General features: G+C 33.2%; 1 protein-coding gene across 1 annotated transcript in view; it reads right to left on the bottom strand.

Annotated features, from left to right (window-relative positions):
* The window catches only part of SPATA17 (spermatogenesis associated 17), a gene marked incomplete at both ends in the record, with an annotated part of 210,323 nt that overhangs the window by 54,444 nt on the left and 136,036 nt on the right, over positions 1-19,843 (bottom strand). The window contains one exon of the mRNA XM_081299767.1: positions 116-251. Coding sequence (XP_081155893.1) covers positions 116-251 — 136 coding nt within the window. The remainder of the gene's footprint in view (positions 1-115; positions 252-19,843) is intronic.

Raw genomic sequence — 19,843 nt, forward strand, 5'->3', positions numbered from 1 at the left:
AATTTTGTAAACATGAAGGTCTTAATTATAATGAAAATATTTATATTTTCTCTGGGTAATGTGAATTTTTACTCTTTTAAAAGGTACACTATTTTTAAATGTTTTATTGACTCACCTTGTCACAGATCCATTTTCTAGGATTTTCACTTCGGAATTGTTTTAATCCATAAGAATCAGAGCCATATTTGCTTGATGAATGCATTGATGCAGTGTATTTTTCTTTTTTATGGTAAGAAGAAAATGGAAAAAACCTGAAAAAATATTGAGGAGTATTCTTAAATTTATTTCTATAGATATTTGATTTAAAATATTAGGAGGAGCAGTATAATAAAAATAATTCATGCTTTGAGATCAGAATACCTGGATTCCATTTCAATCTCTACCTTTGACTATTAGTGTCACTGACTTCAACAAAGTAAAACTTTCCTCATGGAATTTTGTGAGTTTCAAATATAGACAATGTTAAGCAATGAATTTATCAACAATGATACCAAATTACTCAAAATTTATCACATAAATAAAAACACACTTAATATTAAAATGGTAAGCTTCCCTTCAAAACAAAAGAAAGAAAGAAAGAAAGAAAGAAAGAAAGAAAGAAAGAAAGAAAGAAAGAGCCAATGAGCCAATAAAGGCAATTCTCATTGAAATGTTTTCTTAAAAACTTAAATCACAGGCTGGGGATGTGGCTCAAGTGGTAGCGCGCTCGCCTGGCATGTGTGGGGCGCTGGGTTCCATCTTCAGGACCACATAAAAATAAAATAAAGATGTTGTGTCCTATTAAGGAATTTGGATCCCGACCCCACAATATGTAGATCGTAGCCAACTTTTTCTTCTATCAGACGCAGTGTCTCTGATTTGATATCTAGCTCCCTGATCCATTTCGAGTTAATTTTTGTGGATGGCGAGAGAAAGGGATTCAATTTCATTTTGTTGCATATGGATTTCCAATTTTCCCAGCACCATTTGTTGAAGATGCTATCCTTCCTCCATTGCATGCTTTTAGCCCCTTTATCAAATATAAGATAGTTGTAACTTTGTGGATTAGTCTCTGTGTCCTCTATTCTGTACCATTGGTCCACCTGCCTGTTTTGGTACCAGTACCATGCTGTTTTTGTTACTATTGCTTTGTAGTACAGTTTGACCTCTGGTATTGCTATACCTCCAGATTCACACTTCCTGCTTAGAATTGCTTTTGCTATTCTGGGTCTTTTGTTTTTCCATATGAATTTCATGATTGCTTTGTCTATTTCTACGAGAAATGCCGTTGGGATTTTGATTGGCATCGCATTAAACCTGTAGAGAACTTTGGGTAATATCGCCATTTTGATGATGTTAGTTCTGCCTATCCATGAACAGGGTACATTTTTCCATCTTCTGAGATCTTCTTCTATCTCTCTCTTTAGGGTTCTGTAGTTTTCATTGTATAAATCTTTCACCTCTTTTGTTAGGTTGATTCCCAAGTATCTTATTTTCTTTGAGGATATTATGAATGGAGTGGTTTTCCTTATTTCCATTTCAGAGGTTTTGTTGCTGGGAGTTAACAACAAGAATAAACAAATGGGACTTACTTAAACTAAAAAGTTTTTTCTCAGCAAGAGAAACAATAAAAGAGGTAAATAGAGAGCCTACATCCTGGGAACAAATTTTTACCCCCCACACCTCCGATAGAGCCCTAATATCCAGAATGTACAAAGAACTCAAAAAATTAAACAATAAGATAACAAATAACCCAATTAACAAATGGGCCAAGGACCTGAACAGACACTTCTCAGAGGAGGACATACAATCAATCAACAAGTACATGAAAAAATGCTCACCATCTCTAGCAATCAGAGAAATGCAAATCAAAACCACCCTAAGATACCATCTCACTCCAGTAAGATTGGCAGCCATTATGAAGTCAAACAACAATAAGTGTTGGCGGGGATGTGGGGAAAAGGGTACACTTGTACACTGCTGGTGGGGCTGCAAAATGGTGAGGCCAATTTGGAAAGCAGTATGGAGATTCCTGGGAAAGCTGGGAATGGATCCACCATTTGACCCAGCTATCGCACTTCTCGGACTATTCCCTGAGGACCTTAAAAAAGCGCTCTATAGGGATACGGCTGCATCAATGATTATAGTGGCACAATTCACAATAGCTAGACTGTGGAACCAATCTAGATGCCCTTCAATTGATGAATGGATAAAAAAAATGTGGCATCTATACACAATGGAGTATTATGCAGCACTAAGAAATGACAAAATCATAGAATTTGCAGGGAAATGGATGGCATTAGAGCAGATTATGCTAAGCGAAGCTAGCCAAGCACTAAAAAACAAATGCCAAATGTCTGCTTTGATATAAAGAGAACAACTAAGAACAGAACAGGAAGGAAGAACATGAGGAAAAGACTACAGTAAACAAAGACGAATGGGGGGAGAGAAATGGAGAGAGAAGGGAAAGCACATGGAAATAGTAGGAGACCTTCAATGATACATAGAATTATAAGAGGTTATGAGGGGCAAGGGGGAGGGAAAAAAAAGGGAGAGAATTGAACAACAGCAGGGGAGGTAGAGAGGGAAGATGGGAGGGGAGGGGAGGGGAGGGGGGATAGTAGGGGATAGGAAAGGTAGCAGAATACAACAGTCACTAATATGGCATTATGTAAAAATGTGAATATGTAACAGATGTGATTCTGCAATCTGTATTTGGGGTGAAAATGGGAGTTCAAAACACAATTTGAGTCAAATGTATGAAAGATGATATATCATGAGCTATGTAATGCTTTAAATAATCAATAAAAAAGAAAAAAAAGATGTTGTGTCCACCAAAACCTAAAAAATAAATATTAAAAATTCTCTCTCTTAATAAAAACTTAAATCACCACCAAAATGGGGATATTTTTTGGTAAAGATGATGAATAATGGGACATTTGAGTCAGCCAGACATACTCATATATTACTTCTGCCTTTGCTACCTGTGTACCCTTATTGTTTCTTGATCTCTATGGAATCTTTACTTCCATATAGTGTTGTTATGAGGGATGAACAACTTAATATATATAAAACATTAAACGTGGAGGCTGAAAAGAACAAGAGTCCAAGGAATAATGGTGATGCTAAAAGTAGAAGTAAAAAATAGAAGAAACATGTGTATCAATTGTTATTTTTATTATCATCATTATTATTACTTTTAGATATTAGTATAATCAAAATACAAGAAAAAAAACAAGCTTTAAAAACCCTACAAACACAGAACATCTACGATTGTGATATATTTTTTTGTGTAACCTGGACAATTGTGCAAATCCCTCCCAGAATTCACTGACATAAAAGGATTTTAAAAATCTTATAAGGAAGAGGGTAGAAGATGAGAAACAGTAGGTAAAAATAAGAATGTTTTGGCAGGTGACAAGAAGATAGCAAATTCCTAACTGATAGAGAAAAGTTAACACTGAAAGTGCCAGAAGAGGAAGATGTCTCAGAGAAATAAGGCAATGTGTCCTACAGATCCCCAGAAAAGCTTGAGAACTGAAGCTAAGTTACTGCAGAAAGTGAGAGTGAGGAAGAGATATACACAGAATAACCCCACCCCACCATTCCCCCATCCTTGTCCTGTCCATGTATAGATAAGAAGAGTCAGTTCTCACGTGAGTTTATGAAAGAGTTCCCATCTCAGGCAAAGCAGATACTGTGGAAAGCCAAAGCAAAGCACAGATGGAATTACACAATTTTAATCCACAATCTACCTACTAAACCCTCCCTTGCTCATCTCTTGCATGAACTGGCAGCTGCACTTATGTGCTTCTGAAGACTGTATCAGAAGATAAAAGAACTCCCAGACACAACAGTTTAAGTCTTAGCCTACAAGAATGTCTTAATTAAAAGGTCAAATCACAGGGCAATAAAATCTCTGAGTCAAAAAGCCACTCTGTTACATTTGTTGGCTTAATTTTTAGAGTCTCCTTTTAATATAACTTTAAGAATGAATTAGTAACTAGGAAAACTAACAAGAAAGGAAGAAAAAAATCTAAACATGAGGAAACAAGAGTAAACAATGGAGACTTAATACCAATGAAATAAGTTAAAAATTTTTAAATAAAATGAACATTTATTAAAAAAAAAAGAGGCCTGGGGTTGTGGTTCAGTGGTAGAGCACTTGCCTAGCACATGCTATACACTGGATTTGATCCTCAGCACCACATAAAAATAAATAAATAAAGGTATTGTGTCCAACTAGAACTAAAAAAAATAAATATTTTTAAAAAGAGAACAAGCTCTGGAAAATAAAATAAAATACGTAGAAAATTGTTTTGAGGAAAATATTTTAAATTTAGACTTTGAAAAATTGAAGTTAAGTGAGGTTAAATAAACCTTTATTGAACCCTTATCATATACCAAAATTTTCATACATATCATCTCATTTAATTAACACAATTCACAATTTTTTTTGCCACTATGCTCATGATGTCCTTGAAAGTAATACACTTAGGAAATGAGTATTATTTCATCCTTTTTTATACCTCTCTTCACATTTCTTTCTAACATTTAACACCTCTACTTAATATTTTTAATAAGAAATATTTTAACAATATTTAAAATAAGACAAATAAAAGTAATACAGAGCTTTGAACTGTACCAACTTGCAGAAGCATGGATTATATTTGCTCTTGGGAAAACAGCTCTGGGGTTAGAAATGATGGTGGAATGTGATGGACATTATTATTCAAAGTTCATGTATAAAGACACAAATTGGTGTGAATATACTTTGTATACAACTAGAGATATGAAAAATTATGCTCTATATGTGTAAATATGTGTAATTTACATATAAATTAAAAAATTGCACATGGGGTGTACATCACACACAAAAAATTAATGTGGCCGCAATATCCCTTTTTACACAAAGGAGGTGCTCTGAGATGGCTGCTGCACGTTTTTATCACTTTTGAATTTTATTTTAATAGTACATCTTTTTTGTGTGTGTCTGAATGATATTTGATTCTTCAAGGGAATGGATAGTTGAGAAGACAAGGATGAAAGACTAGGTATTTCCCTGCTCCTGAATTAATTCTGCTCTCATAGACACGATGTTTCATTGAAGTAGCATGCATGTATACATATTCTTAAGTATATGTATGTGTGTGTACATACATATGTATACATATTCAAAAAAATTTAGATATTTACAAATAATCTTCAAATAATATTTACCTTAAAGTTGAGAGAAATTTTTAATCCTGAAATAGGATTTATAATAATGTAGTAGGGCTAGGAGCATAGCTCAGCGCTAGACTGCTTGCCTAGCATGTGTAATGCCCTAGTACAATCACCAGCACCTCAAAGAAAAGTATAAATAGCTATGAAAACCCTTAAAATCACAAAACACTTTAGTTCATAATCAAATTTTAGACAACAATCAATTAATTTCAAAATGTTACTTCTGCTTTCAGTGAGTACTTTTCAATTAGCTGAATACCATATTAGACAAGAAAATGATGGATCTGCCTAGTATTTCTGTAACCTTACCAAGGAGATCTGTTATAAATTCTTAAAAACATAAAGAGCCTAGATCTTGGGAGCAAATCTTTACCCCTCACACATCAGATAGAGCACTAATCTCTAGAGCATATAAAGACCTCATAAAACTAAGCACCAAAAAAACAAATAGCTCAATCAATAAATGGGCCAAGGACCTGAACAGACACTTCTCAGAAGAGGATATACAATCAATCAACAAATATATGAAAAAATATTCATCACTGTTAGCAATTAGAGAAATGCAAATCAAAACTACTCTTAAGATTTCACCTCTCTCCAGTAAGAATGGCAGCTATTATGAAGACAAACAACAATAAGTGTTGGTGAGGATGTGAGGAAAAAGACACACTCATACAGTGCTGGTGGAGCTGCAAATTGGTGCAGCCAATATGGAAAGCAGTATGGAGATTTCTTGGAAAATTGGGAACAGAACCACCATTTGACCCAGAAATCCCACTCCTCGGTCTATACCCAAAGAACTTAAAAACAGGATAGTGGGGGATAGGAAAGGGAGCAGAGTACAATAATTACCAATAGGGCATTATGTAAAATTGTGGATGTGTAACCGATGTGACTCTGCAATCTGCATTTGGGGTAAAATTGGGAGTTCATAACCCACTTCAGTCTAATGTATGAAGTATGATATGTCAAGAGCTTTGTAACATTGTGGACAACCAATAAAAAAATAAAAAAAATAAATAAATAAAAATAAAAAAAAACAGCATACTACAGGGACACAACCACATCAATGTTTATAGCAGCACAATTCACATTAGCTAAACTGTGGAATCAAACTAGATGCCCTTTAATAGATGAATGTATAAAAAAGTGAGATATATACACAATGGAATATTACTCATTAATAAAATAGAATAAAATCATGGCATTTGCAGGTCAATGGATGGAGTTAGAAAAGATAATGCTAAGTGAAGTTAGCTAATCCCAAAAAACCAAATGCTGAATGTTATCTTTGATATAAGAAGGCTGATTCATAATGGGTAGGGAGAGGGAGTGTGGGAGGAATAGATGAATTCTAGATAGAGCTGAGGGGTGGAGGGGAAGAGAGGGGGGATGGGGTTAGAAATGATGGTGGAATGTGATGGACCTTATTATCCAAAGTTCATGTATGAAGACACAAATTGGTGTGAATATACTTTGTATACAACTAGAGATATGAAAAACTATATGCAATGCATTCCACTGTCATATATAAATGAAAAATTAATAAAAATGTGGATATACAGTGATCTAAACAAATAAGTCATTGCTTGAATGGGAAGTTACAGAATTGGTAGAGGGCTCAAGAAGCAAAAATTAAAAAGTCAAGTAGCTTCAGGGAAAATAGGTCCAATGTAAATATACAATAAAAACCTTTATACATTGAGTATATAATATCATAATATACCTTTCTAACAAATTACACTTATTCTTTTTCCTTACAACTCTCTTTCCTTTTTTCCTTTTCATGTAGTCCTATTATAGTCATTCATAAATGTATGTTTTCTGCACAGTCCATTTATTTCATTAAAAGATCATTCAAATCTCCCAAATTATGACCCTCTATTGCCTATTGATTCAAGTCTAAATTTTCAACCTAGACTCCAGTTTCTTAAGCTGCACTTGATCTGTTCAGATTTCTTACCTTCTGTTCTATCATTGTCGTTTGCTTTTGTCCTTCTTCTCCTACCTCTATGCCTCTCCGCATGTTCTTCCTCCTGAAATGCTAATGCATGAAATACCCACCTTTCAAAACCCAGATTTAAAACTAGCCTTCCAAGGCAGCTGAATGTAACCACTCCCAACCATACTGAATTCTCCATTGTCTAAATATCTATTCATCAAACTAAATTAAGTGAAATGCAATTATATGCTCTGTACTTTGAAAAACATATAATGATGGAACATATAATGATGGAAGCTGCAGCCTATCTAAATAGAATGCACTTTGTAATAGTAGAGGATAGGAAATGAGATAACAAACACAAGTAGAATGCGGTCAGTTTTAGGGTGAATATACTTGTGAAAGGCAATAAATGCACAAAGGAAAGTTCATGTTTCTTTATGCATGCATATATATACATTTGAGGGTCTACTGGCAGGGATGTGGGAGGTGAGGCAAGGAAAAAAATTATCTTTCCAGACTATTTATGCCAGAGCTTGACTATTAAAAGACAAGTAGAGTTCATCAAGGTGGGAAGCTGGTGAAGGCTTTTTAGAAAGAAGAAACATCATATACAACAATTAGAGATGAGTTGAAGCATAAAAAGGAATAACAAAGAAACAGAAAAGTGTTCAATGCAGCTATAAAATTGAGTTCTTTTGAAGAAAAAAAAAAGGATCAGAAAAGCCTTGGAGTAGAGATGAAGTCTCTACAGAGAACATTATAGTAATACAGATCTTTATAAATTGCCAAATATTTTTATTTTTACATAAAAATGAATTCTGATTCCCAAATGGGATTGTTATCCAAGCCACTGTAAATTCTACCTTAGGTAAATTATTTCAAAATGGATATGAATATGGAGATTCATGACTATGGTGCAAGTCTTAGACACCACCCGCATCATAGATTAGCTCCCCCCTCTGAAAGATTCCAGTATAATACATGCACCAAAACTAAGCAGGATAAAGGGACACTTTAATACAAGTTTGAAATTTGGTTGCAGACTGCAATAAATTTTCCAATGAGCTGATTAAAAGCATTCAAAACAGTCTTTTTGTGTAAGCTGGAGGCAGTAGAAATAGCAAGCTACAGCAAGTTTCTCCCAAAATTTGCAGCAGAGCTTGTATAAGCCAATGCTTTCTAATGTGAGACTTGCTCCAGGATCTGCTCTCAGTGTCTTAACAGCTAGCAAAAATCAGAGATATGCTAAGAGACAGCAGAATTGCCTCTCTAGGGAAAACAGACATATTTTCTCACCGCTAGCTAATAAAAGGAAAAAGAGACCTACAAGGATTTTCCCCAGAGAGAGCAAATTCAGGGTGATATTTTACATGTCAAATCTCCTGAGAGACAAGAGAAATTTTCTAGAAAGAGGAAAGTTTCATCATTAGAACCATGGTTCCTCCTGAGACCAATCACAACAACTCTCTTCCTCTTGAAGCTGAATGGCGAAAGTAGATGGAGAGAAGAAAGAATGGAAGAAAAGGGAGCCTTAGGCTTCCCCTAAAATTGGCTCCTATACCCCTAAAATGGGTACTAACTTTGTGGCCTGTATTAGATATCTAAGTGATATAGTTTGGATCTGGACTGTCTCTCAAAGGCCCATGTGTTAAAGGCTTGGTCATTAGCTTGGCACTACTGGGAGGTGGTGTAATCTATAAGAGCTGGGGCCTAGTGGGAGGTTTTAGGTCACTGATAATATGACCTAAGACAGCCACAATAGGACTCCACTTCCTTCTCTTTTTTTGCTACCAGCCATTAGGTGAGGGCTTTATTTCCCATATACTACCATCATAAGGAGCTGTCTCACAACAGTCCCAAAAGCAAAGGGCTGATAATAAACTAAAACCTCCCAAACCATGAGCCAAAATTAACTTTTCCTCTCAGTAAATTGACTATCTCATGTATTTTGTTATAGTAATAGAAACCTGACTAACATAATAAGCTAAATTTAAGTATACAATAAAGTCTTGATGACTTGATTAATAGTTAATTCAATCCATCAAATGTCTTAAATAACTACAATATATGTATATATCTTAGCATATGTTCAATAAATTTTCTTAGAGGCAGATGCTCATCCAAATACTCTTTAAAATCTAATGAGAGAAAAAGACAACTACAACAATATATGGGGGAGGGTGTAACTTTATAATAGAGGCAAAACAAAAGAATAGAAGAACATAGAGAGCTGAAGACAACATCTAACTTTGGCAGAAATTGGAACTGAAAATGAAATTAAAAGACTTATATGAGTAGATGCTCAGAAGTAAAAGATGTGAACATATGTAGGGTTTTGCAATTGTATAATAAACTTACAAGGAAATTAAAATAGGAAAAAATGTTCTTCATGGAGTGTTTATACTGGTTTCTATCCAAACAGGCTAAGTTTCAGTAGTTTCATCTGTTCTTACTTATCGTATCTTGAGAATATCATCCTGGGGTCAGCCATGATGGCCCAGAATCACATTTCTCTCTAAACTATATTACTGCACTACATGCCTTGTGATCTTAGTAATGTTAAGACACGTCTGACATTTTCTACTTTTTATAGGGAGAGATTTCTTATTTATGAATTCTAAAACATAGGACTTTCACATCCTAAGTGGCTTTCAGAGCATTCAGGCAGAAAAACAGAAACAAATACTTTTCCATCTTCTTATAGTGGATATAAATTTATTTAGTTTATAAGCTTCAAAACTTCTATATTTCCTAGACAAGAAAATGTAATTAGATGACAGCATAGCAAATAAAAAGAATTTTACTGCCTTAATATTTGAGTACTGTCTAAGTAATAGTTTATTTCTAACTACCTAGAGAGTGATTGTAAAATGCTACTGCTTCTTTAGCAAGCACTAACAAGGTAATGATAGACAAAAGAATACCTCAGAAAATCAGTAGTTTTATCTTCTGTACTTCATAAAGTAGAAATTTGCCAATTATTTTTTCTATTCTTATGATAGCTATTTTTTCTATTCTTATGATAGCTACATGCTAAAAAAGATCACAAGCTTCATTACTGAAGATGATAAGCTATGAGCAGCCCCTCTCATATCAATCCCTAACAACACAGGAGAGAAAGACACTTCCCCAAAGGGATACAGGAGTGAGTGCTGAGAGTTATCCCAGTGTCTTGCTTAACAGGTATATCTAAAATGTGTGCAAAAGAGGGAGTTATTTAATTTGGGGTAAAGAAAGAAAGTAGGGGGAAAATTCACTATAAAATAATTAAGGGAATTTGTACTTTGGTGTACAAAATTTAATGTGATAAGCAAAGACATCTAGGTTTAAGTCTAGAAAGTTGATGAACAAATTAAAAGATAATATACAGACAAAGCAAGTTGATTTAATTCAAGAAACTAATTAAGAAACAAGAAATTTTCCTGTTATAAAAGTACACCAGCTCAAAAATTATTCTTAGACTCTAATATTTTAATCATTTTTATAATATGGAAAATAATATTTAATGTTTTGAGGGCTGACTTATAATCAGTTCATGCCTGGTCTCATTATCAGATAACTCAGATAATATTAACTAATCATAGGCTTTTTTAAAGACAAAGCATTTTAAAAGAACACATAATTGAAAACTATTTCAGTTGTATTTGAATTGGATGAGATATGTATTACATTTGTTATATGTATAATTTTAGCCTTTCTAAAAACACAAACCAACTCAGCTATTCAGTTCATAGAAAAGGTCCACAAAATATTGAATATTTGTCCTTCATAATATAGAACATGTTTTAAGTTTTAGAAAAAGGTCAGTAGTTAAATAAGTCTCTTTTTAATTAATTTCAATATGAGAAATAACAAATGTTTTCACTATGTGTATTAACCACCCAAATTTCCAAGTAAACCTAACATATGGCTTATTAATACCAATAAAAAGATCTCACAAAACTCTGCTCATATATTAAGGTATTGTAGATTAGTGGAATTTGTGTTGAACAGATAAATGAAATAAATATTTATGTCATTAAACAAATAAAATGAGCAACAATATGGAATAGGATTTAGACTTCATTCATTGATGAAAATATTGTAACCATAGCTGTAAGTGTTTAATATACAGTTAAATTCTACTTAAAGTAAAATTCATAACAAAAAATTAAAACCCATTAACTATTTAAGCAACAATATTAACAGCACAAATTTCTTCCACAGCATAAAGATGGAAACGCAATATTTAAATGTCAAGAATGCGAGTGGCAAGATTATTTATGCAAATCAACAGTGATATTATATTTTAAGCTTGCAAATTTAAATGGGAAAATATATTTTGCTTTCTCCTTATATTTTTCTTAGCTTAAAAGAAACAGGTTTATCTGGATTTATTATTATTTTCAATGACTCTCAACATATCCTGCCTTATTAATTTATTTACATCTATCAATAACTTTGTTATATATTTTGTAGAGTTGACTTCATTTTTTAGTTGATAGTAAAAAAATACTTTTAAAAAATCTCTTTTAAAAGAAAGAGAGCATCTCTTATTTGAGCATCTCTTATCCAAAATGCTTGAGACCAGAAATGTTTCAGATTTAAGATTACTTTCAGATTTTATAATATTTAAGTATATATAGGGGACCCATGTCTAAATACAAAATTCATTTATATTTCATATATATCTTCTACACATAGGGTGAAGATAATTTTATATAATATGTTCATTACATCTGTGTTTTGACTGCAACCCACCCCACAAGGGTCAGGTTTGAACTTTTCCAATTGTGTCAAATCTGTGCTCAAAATATTTCAGATTTTGTATTTTCAGATTATAGATGTTCACATTGTATTAAATCTAAATGCCCCAATTAATTAGCATTCACAGGGCTCTCTTTTATGTCACTTACAACATCAATGATATAATGTATAAGAATTATAAGCTTAGACATTTTAAGGAGGAAAATAAATCAGTGAAAAACTTCAAATTATTCTTAAGAAGGTCTGAGAATAAAATAAGCTGAAACTGACAAAAAATACTAAGGAGAACAAAATTTTTTATGTTCTTAAATCCAGAGTAGTATATTCTAAACTATGGTCTGTGAATGAGCAGATTCTTGGCTGACTAGACCATCAACTCCATGAAGCCAGAGTTCTTTGTCTATCTTGTTCACTGCTGTTTCCAATGCCTAATGTAGTGCCTGGCACATAGGAGGCATGCTATAACATTTGTTAAATGAATGAGTGAATACATTTGCAAATACTCTATCTTATATTTCCCCTCACTGATGTTCACACTGAATAAAAGTATACTTAAGATTGAGAAGCCTGTAAGTGCCACCTTTCTCTGAGAATGTAATTTCCTCAAATATATTCCACAGAAAACTCATCAGCATCTTTCAAATATAGTGTGAAAAATGATGCTTATAGTAAGAAAAACAACAAAGGAAGTATTAACCTATAGTGGGACTGCTGGTGTAATGTAATAAATGTCAAAGTATGATCACAATTGAACCTGCTTGCTTTTGCTTGACTTTTTGTTCAATGAGAATGATTTTGATAGTCAGATATTTAGAATAAAACAAAACATGGTTCAAAACTCAAGAATCAAAATTCAACACATAAAAAACATGGAGCATCTATACTGTTCATCAGGTATTATTCTAAGTGATATAGTGAATAAGTCATGGGATCTTTGTTCCTGAAGAGGTATCCTCTAGAACAAGGGTCTCCAACTTGTCTTTCCAGAAGGGTCAGGCAGATGATAAATGTTAGGTATTGAAAAGTCTAAGTTTTAATCAATTGCTACCATCTTAGACTATGGGCTTCTTTTGTTTCCAGATCTCCTGTTGTCCTTTTTCTAATGTAAGCTAAAAATCAGTATTTTAAAAATATTTAATTATGATTTAATTCATTTTTGATGAATTTAATATTTATAAAATTATGGGATAAAGCCTGGGGGTGTAGCTCAGTGGTAGAGCACTTGCCTAGCTTAAGTGTAGCTCTGGATTCAATCCCTAGTGCCAAAAAAGGAAGGAAAAAGGGGATCCAAATACAACACATTTGGAAGATATATGAGACTCACAAACCACCCATTTGTAACCTCTGATTTAGAATTTACAAGTGAGTACCTAGAATGCCCAGTGATTTCAATGGCTATAACAAGACAAATTGTATCTGAAATTACTTGGAAACCCTATTATATATGATCACCAAATCACCAGTAGTTATCTTTAAGAAACTGTAGATTTACTAAAGATATACCAAAACAACTTTAAAAGCAGAAGAATATAGACTGTAGAATATTGAGCTGACTAGGTCAATTCCTAGCAATATTCTAAAATGCATGCATTATTAAAATAAAACATATATGTAGGTATATATTTGATAATGGCACCATTTTTCCATTATATAGCCTCCAAGTGTGGAGAATACATATAGTAACACACACATGCACAAATATATATATACATATTTACTGTCAACCTATAGAAATTGTATATCTGTATTTTATATAGATGGATACAGAGATTTGTGTTTCCAAGCTGCCCATAATTAATATACTGTTTAATATATAAACATAAAGTAGTGTTTTAATTATTATTACTTATATTTCTTATCTTTTTGCTAGTTTTTCAAAATAAGTTATAAAATTTTTTGTTGTCAACATCTGATTCATATATTTTTTTTTAAAGATAGAGTGAGAGAGGGGGAGAGAGAGAGAGAGAGAGAGAGAGAGAGAGAGAGAGAATTTTTAATATTTATTTTTTAGTTCTCGGCGGACACAACATCTTTGTTGGTATGTGGTGCTGAGGATCGAACCCGGGCAGCACGCATGCCAGGCGAGCACGCTACCGCTTGAGCCACATCCCCAGCCCCAGATTCATATTTTTAAAAGGATAATCTTTGGATGTTTTTAAATAAGTACCTTGCTAAGCAAAGATGTTTATTGTCTTAGTAAAGGACAAAGTTGGTACTATTTAAACATAAGGCCCACTGATCAACTTCACTATTCATAGCCTAACTGTTGACTTCTTTGGTTTGCCATAGTCATGATCTTGGAAGTCAGGTACTATTGAGGGAAAAAAACACAATTTTCTAAATCTATTAGTGCTCAGTACCAAATATCTATTATATAGATATATAATTATATATATACATATATAATTTATATATTATATATATACAATTTGTATATATATATATATATATATATATATATATATATATATATATATATATCTCATACAAAGCATATGTTAAGTTTGGCAAAGTATTTGATAAATTCTTTTATGATTTCCTGAAGAAAATAAAGGAAAGATTTTGGGGGGAGAAAAAGAGAATATAGAAGTAAGAATTAGGTGATACTTAAAGGAGGAAAGCAAAAGTGTCATTGAATGAGTTCCCAACAGTCAAATCTAATATATTCATTTCGTCATTGTTGAACTTGCACTCTGCATCAAAATGTTCATCTCCTTGTAATGAATTCTTTTCTCTTTTGATATGCATAAAACTCCTGGTTCTCTTCCTTGCTTTCTTAGTTTCTTAACTGATTCACCATTTTCTACCAATGGCTTAAATTAACCAAAAACGTGCATCAGAATCAGCTGGGTATATTTTCCAAATACATGTATGCCTACTGAGCTGAACTTATCTATGATTGAGATTCAAGAATTCATATGTATATAATTTTAACCCTCAAGGAGATGCAGTTAAGCAACCCTGACTAATAACCACTGCCTCAATGTTAAAGCAATTCCCCCAAATCGGTACTTAATCTTCTCTCTGTATAGTTTCTCCTGTGGGATCCTTTCACCATCAGGATTTTAACTATCAACTCTATATTGATGATTTCTTCCTCTTTATGTCCATATGCAATGTCTTTCTTTAAATTAAGAGCGGTGTTTTCAAATCTTACCAGAAATATTTACGTAGAAACCTCAAATAGAGTTGTTCCTAAATTAAACTCATAGCCAAATTCTGTATCTTATTAAATCTACAGTGCTTCTTATATACTTCTTTCTAAGTTAAGTGAGGACATCATTATCTAACCAGTTGCCTAATCAGAAGCCATCAAATCAAGGCAAGAGAAGACTTTCTTGCCTTTGCTCTCATAAACTAGGAAATCCTGGCTCATAGCTCTACTCTCATAAAACACTTTATACAATGTGACACACCCTCCCCCAAACTACATGGTCTAGTCATATTTTAATTTAACATATCCACTCATTTAATACATATTTATTAAATGCCTACTGTGTTCCAAGCCTATGACTTGAATAGGCCATATTGAGAATATATTGAGCAGAAAAGATACTCTCTCAGTAATTTAAGTTGAAAAATGGAATTAGCTGAGGGTTTTAGATCTGGTTATGTTAAACTGGACCTAGGGTGGTAACTAAGTAGAAACTAAAGATTTATGGAAATAAAAATTTATAATTTATGAGTGAGTAGCAATTTAGGTAGTCAGTAGAGAGTAGAAAAGAAGCAAAAATGCAGAGGAAAAACAGATGTCACCAAAGAGAGAAAACTGTCTCTATAGTCCCCGAGATGGTCATTTTAGTACAGTTTTTCTTCTCTTTTTTTTTCTGTGGTACTGGGAATTGAACCCAGGGGCTGACACATGCTAGGCAAGTGCTCTGCTACTGAGTTACAGCTCCAATCCAGCAATCCAATCCATTTTTTTCTTTAGTTTCCATAACTCTGTAAGATCCCTTGATGTAGTGTCTTTTAAACATGTTCCTAATTCTCAATTTACCTTGAATGGATCTTTGTTCTTTGCAAAGATGAAAGCTCTGAGACAGTGAACCTAAATGCATCTGTGCCCCTGACCATACTAGACATACAATATCAGGTTGGCCTCCAATTATTGTTTAGGGTTTATTGGAGTCTACCTGAAAGCAGTTTGTTAACTTTTTTTTTCTTTTCTTCTTTACCAATGTCTCCATTCTGTTACAAGTTGCTTCATCTCTGAACTGAACAATGGAAAGAGTTTCCTAACTGGTCTCTGTCCCCATTGATTCCCATTTCTAAACCATATGCATAGTTACTAGAGTGACATCTCTATCTTAAACTGAGATAATCAAATTTTACAACATCTCTCAGGGTAAACCAAATATTTGATCATGTTACACATGGCCCTTTATACAGTGGCTCCAACCTATACTTCTATCGCCACTTTGTGTGAGATTCCAGAGTTTCATGCTAAGCTTCACAAGATACTCTACAGAGCAAGCTGAAACCCCCCATGAGCTGTGTACTTTTAACACAGAGATCGTTGTCCATTCCACCTCTGTGCCACTGCCCTTATTTCAAATCTCTACTCAGTCTTCAAATCTCTTCTGATCTCCACATACTTTTGAACCCTAAACTGAAATATAGTAAGAATTTTATGAGAATCCATGTGGGCTATGAAACAACAATACCTGGGACATGAAAATGCCATACCAATACAAAAATCTGAACTAGTGCTACAGTTAATATGAGTTTGAAGAATGTACGTGAGTATGACACACAGGATACATTTCACAAAATAAATTCTATATGCTTCATAAGTTGACTACATGTGGATTGATAAACCTTTTCTAGGTAAATATTAGGCACTGTATTAGGAAGAGTGCTTATGACTAACCTAACAAAACAAATAAAAATGTCTTTCTATGTCTTTTCTGAATGCACACACTAAAATTATATATAATATTCTCAGCTATATCACTAAAAGTATTCTAAATGAACAAACTATTTAGATATTGTAGATCTTAAACTTCTTTAGGCTTAGATATAAGAAGAGAATTCTTGTACTTTGTGGTCATTTGTATAAGAACAATTTTTTTTCAAAGAAACAGTGGTCAAAAATAGAGCACAGTTCTTTCTATATAGCCTAAGTAATAAAAGGGTCTTTTGTAGACAAATTCTAGAACTTGTTAATTATACACAGGCTTATTATCTATATCCCCAGTGTTATAAAGTACCAGAACTTCATTAGAAAAATTAAGCTGGAAAAATGAAGGCAGCACTTTGTAAATTTCCACTGGAAATTAGCTGGGAGAGGCAGAGGAATACCGGATCAAAAGAGGGTAATCATGCTTAACTGTGCCCTAGAGCACCCGCATGTATAATACGATTTGCACAGTAACTACCTCTCCTATTACTGCTTGTTTGGAGTATTCTGTGTTAATGGGGTTAGCTAATTTAGTATTTTAACTTAAAAAGGCTCTACTGATTAATAAATGTTGCACACTGTGCTAGTAATTAAAATAAATGGAAGAGTACAAATAAAAGTTGAATTGTTAGAAAACATTATCTGAAAATATATGATAATCCCTATTTATCATAATATAATAATAGCTCAGAAAATATGTAAATTTAAAAGTCTAAAATATTTGAAGAATCACACAAGTCAAAAAAGTTTTGAGATGTTCAATTTCTTTTTCACTATTTTTTAGAGATAAATATAACCAGATCTTATTCATATGTCATGTCTTTTAAATGCTTTTTTAAAAACTTATTTTGATCTAAGTTCTTAACCTTTTCCACATTTTTCCTATATAGTTAATCAGAAACAATATTTTAAAGTTTAAAAGTGAGAAATCCAACACTTACTAGGGCTCCCATCTAAGCCAGTTTGCAAATTTGAGAGAAATAAAAGCAGGTGCAGTTCATTGATACTGAATATTTGTCATTAGTTTCAGCAAGTTGGAGGAGCTCAAGAAATTGAGTTACCAATTCTGCTTTGCTACTCAATGTTTGTAAGATGCCTCCTATTTCACACTGAATAACTGCCAGAAAATTAACACCTTTTAATTTTCCAGAAGATACTGAGACAGTTATTGAATTGTTTATGCAGAGGGTCTTAAAATCCTATGTAAGTTAAAAATATTATATAGGTACAACACAATTTAATTATGAATTTCTCTTCATAGGAAAGCTCAGGTCATATATTTTAATCCACAATGTCCAGACCTTATACCTACAGAAGAATCTTTAGTCCTTAGAATCCAGTGATTATCCTCAAGTTTAGTTCAGGTTTATATTTAATCTAAACATGAAAGGCTGGCCTAACAAACAGCTCCTCGACTTATAAAACTTTAGGGAGAAAACTCGCATTTGTTTGCTTTTGTTGTTATAACAAAGTTCCATAAATTTTTTGGCTTAACCAACAGACATTTACTAAGTTACAATTTTGGGGGTCAGCAATCCAAAAGGAATCTCATTGAGCTGAAATTAAGGTGTTGGCAGGAATGTGGGCGGGGATCCATTTTCTTGCTTTTTTCAGCTTCTACAGGCTGCTCAAATTCCTTGGTTGTGGCCTTCATTCCCTAACTTCAAAGCTGCCAAAGGTGAGATAGGTTCTTCTCTCACTGAATCACTTTGACCTTCTAAAATACAGTCAAATCTCTTTCAGCTCTCCTCAACTTTTCCCATTTTTAAGGACTCTTCTGATTATAGTAGTCTTACCACGATAATCCACATTAATCTCTGACTCTAAAAACCTTTACTCTTATCTACAAAGTCACTTTTATTATATGAGGTAACATATTCATAGGTTCATGGAATTGGAACATATGAACTCTGGGGGTGGGGGATTATTCTGCCTAACAGAACACCTATTGGAACTCTCTTTTGCAATATTCTTAATCTATTGTACTTTGTATATGATTATAGTCTGCCTAATTGTAGTTTCCTGTACTAAACCAGGATATTTATGATTAATAGTATTAATAGAAGGTATGGTAATCTCCCTTCATCTGTGGTTTCATTTTCGAAGTTTTTAGTTATCTGTGGTCTGCTGAAAATATTAAATGGAAAATTCCAAAATTAAGCAATTCATAAGTTTTAAGTTGTTGTTCTGAGTAATATGATGATTCCACCCAATGCCATCCCACCTAGGACATGAATTATCCCTTTTTCTAGATCATCCACACTGTATGCACTACCCACCTGACAGTCACTTAATAACTGTCTCAGTTGCTACATTGACTGTCGTGGTATTGTAGTATTTGTGTTTAAGCAACCCTAATTTCACTTAATGGCCCCAAAGCATAAGAGTAGTGAAACTAGTAATTCAGATATGCCAAAGAGAAGTTGAAAACTGTTTCCTTTGAATGGAGACATGGAAGTTTCCAACTTAATAAGGTATTACAAAGAGTATGGTAATATCTGTAGTTTTAGTCATCCACTGGAGGTACACAATGTATCTTCAGTTCTTCTATATCTACTGTATTTACATATAGAACTTCATACCTCTCAAACTTTAGGGAAGCCCATGTCATAGAATATATCCCCTGATGTATGATTGCCCATTCTACTCCATCTCTGCTGTTCAATGAGTAAATTAAACATTAACTTTGAGAGTTCTGGTACTATAGCAATATGGTAGTTTCTCATTTCTTGCACCTCTAAATAACTTCTTTTTCCATTTCTTGTAAACAAGTTACATGGTCCCATTTCACATCTGAAAATATTCCTTAAACTGTCATCTTATGAAATTTCAAACCTCTAATACTCTCTGATCACTAATTCTCATAAATAGGTTAAGTGTGTATAACATTCTGCCATATATAAATAGAAGAAAACAAATACATACATAACTATATATAAACAAAACTACTGAATGGATGCACAAGAAATGATTGATAGTCATGTCCTCTGGAAAACATAACTAGGGATTACTAAATAATGTTTAAAGTTTCTAAAATATATACCTGC

Source organism: Spermophilus citellus (genome assembly GCF_964194105.1).
Source record: "Spermophilus citellus genome assembly, chromosome: 6".
In the NCBI taxonomy this organism is placed as follows: Eukaryota; Metazoa; Chordata; class Mammalia; order Rodentia; family Sciuridae; genus Spermophilus; species Spermophilus citellus.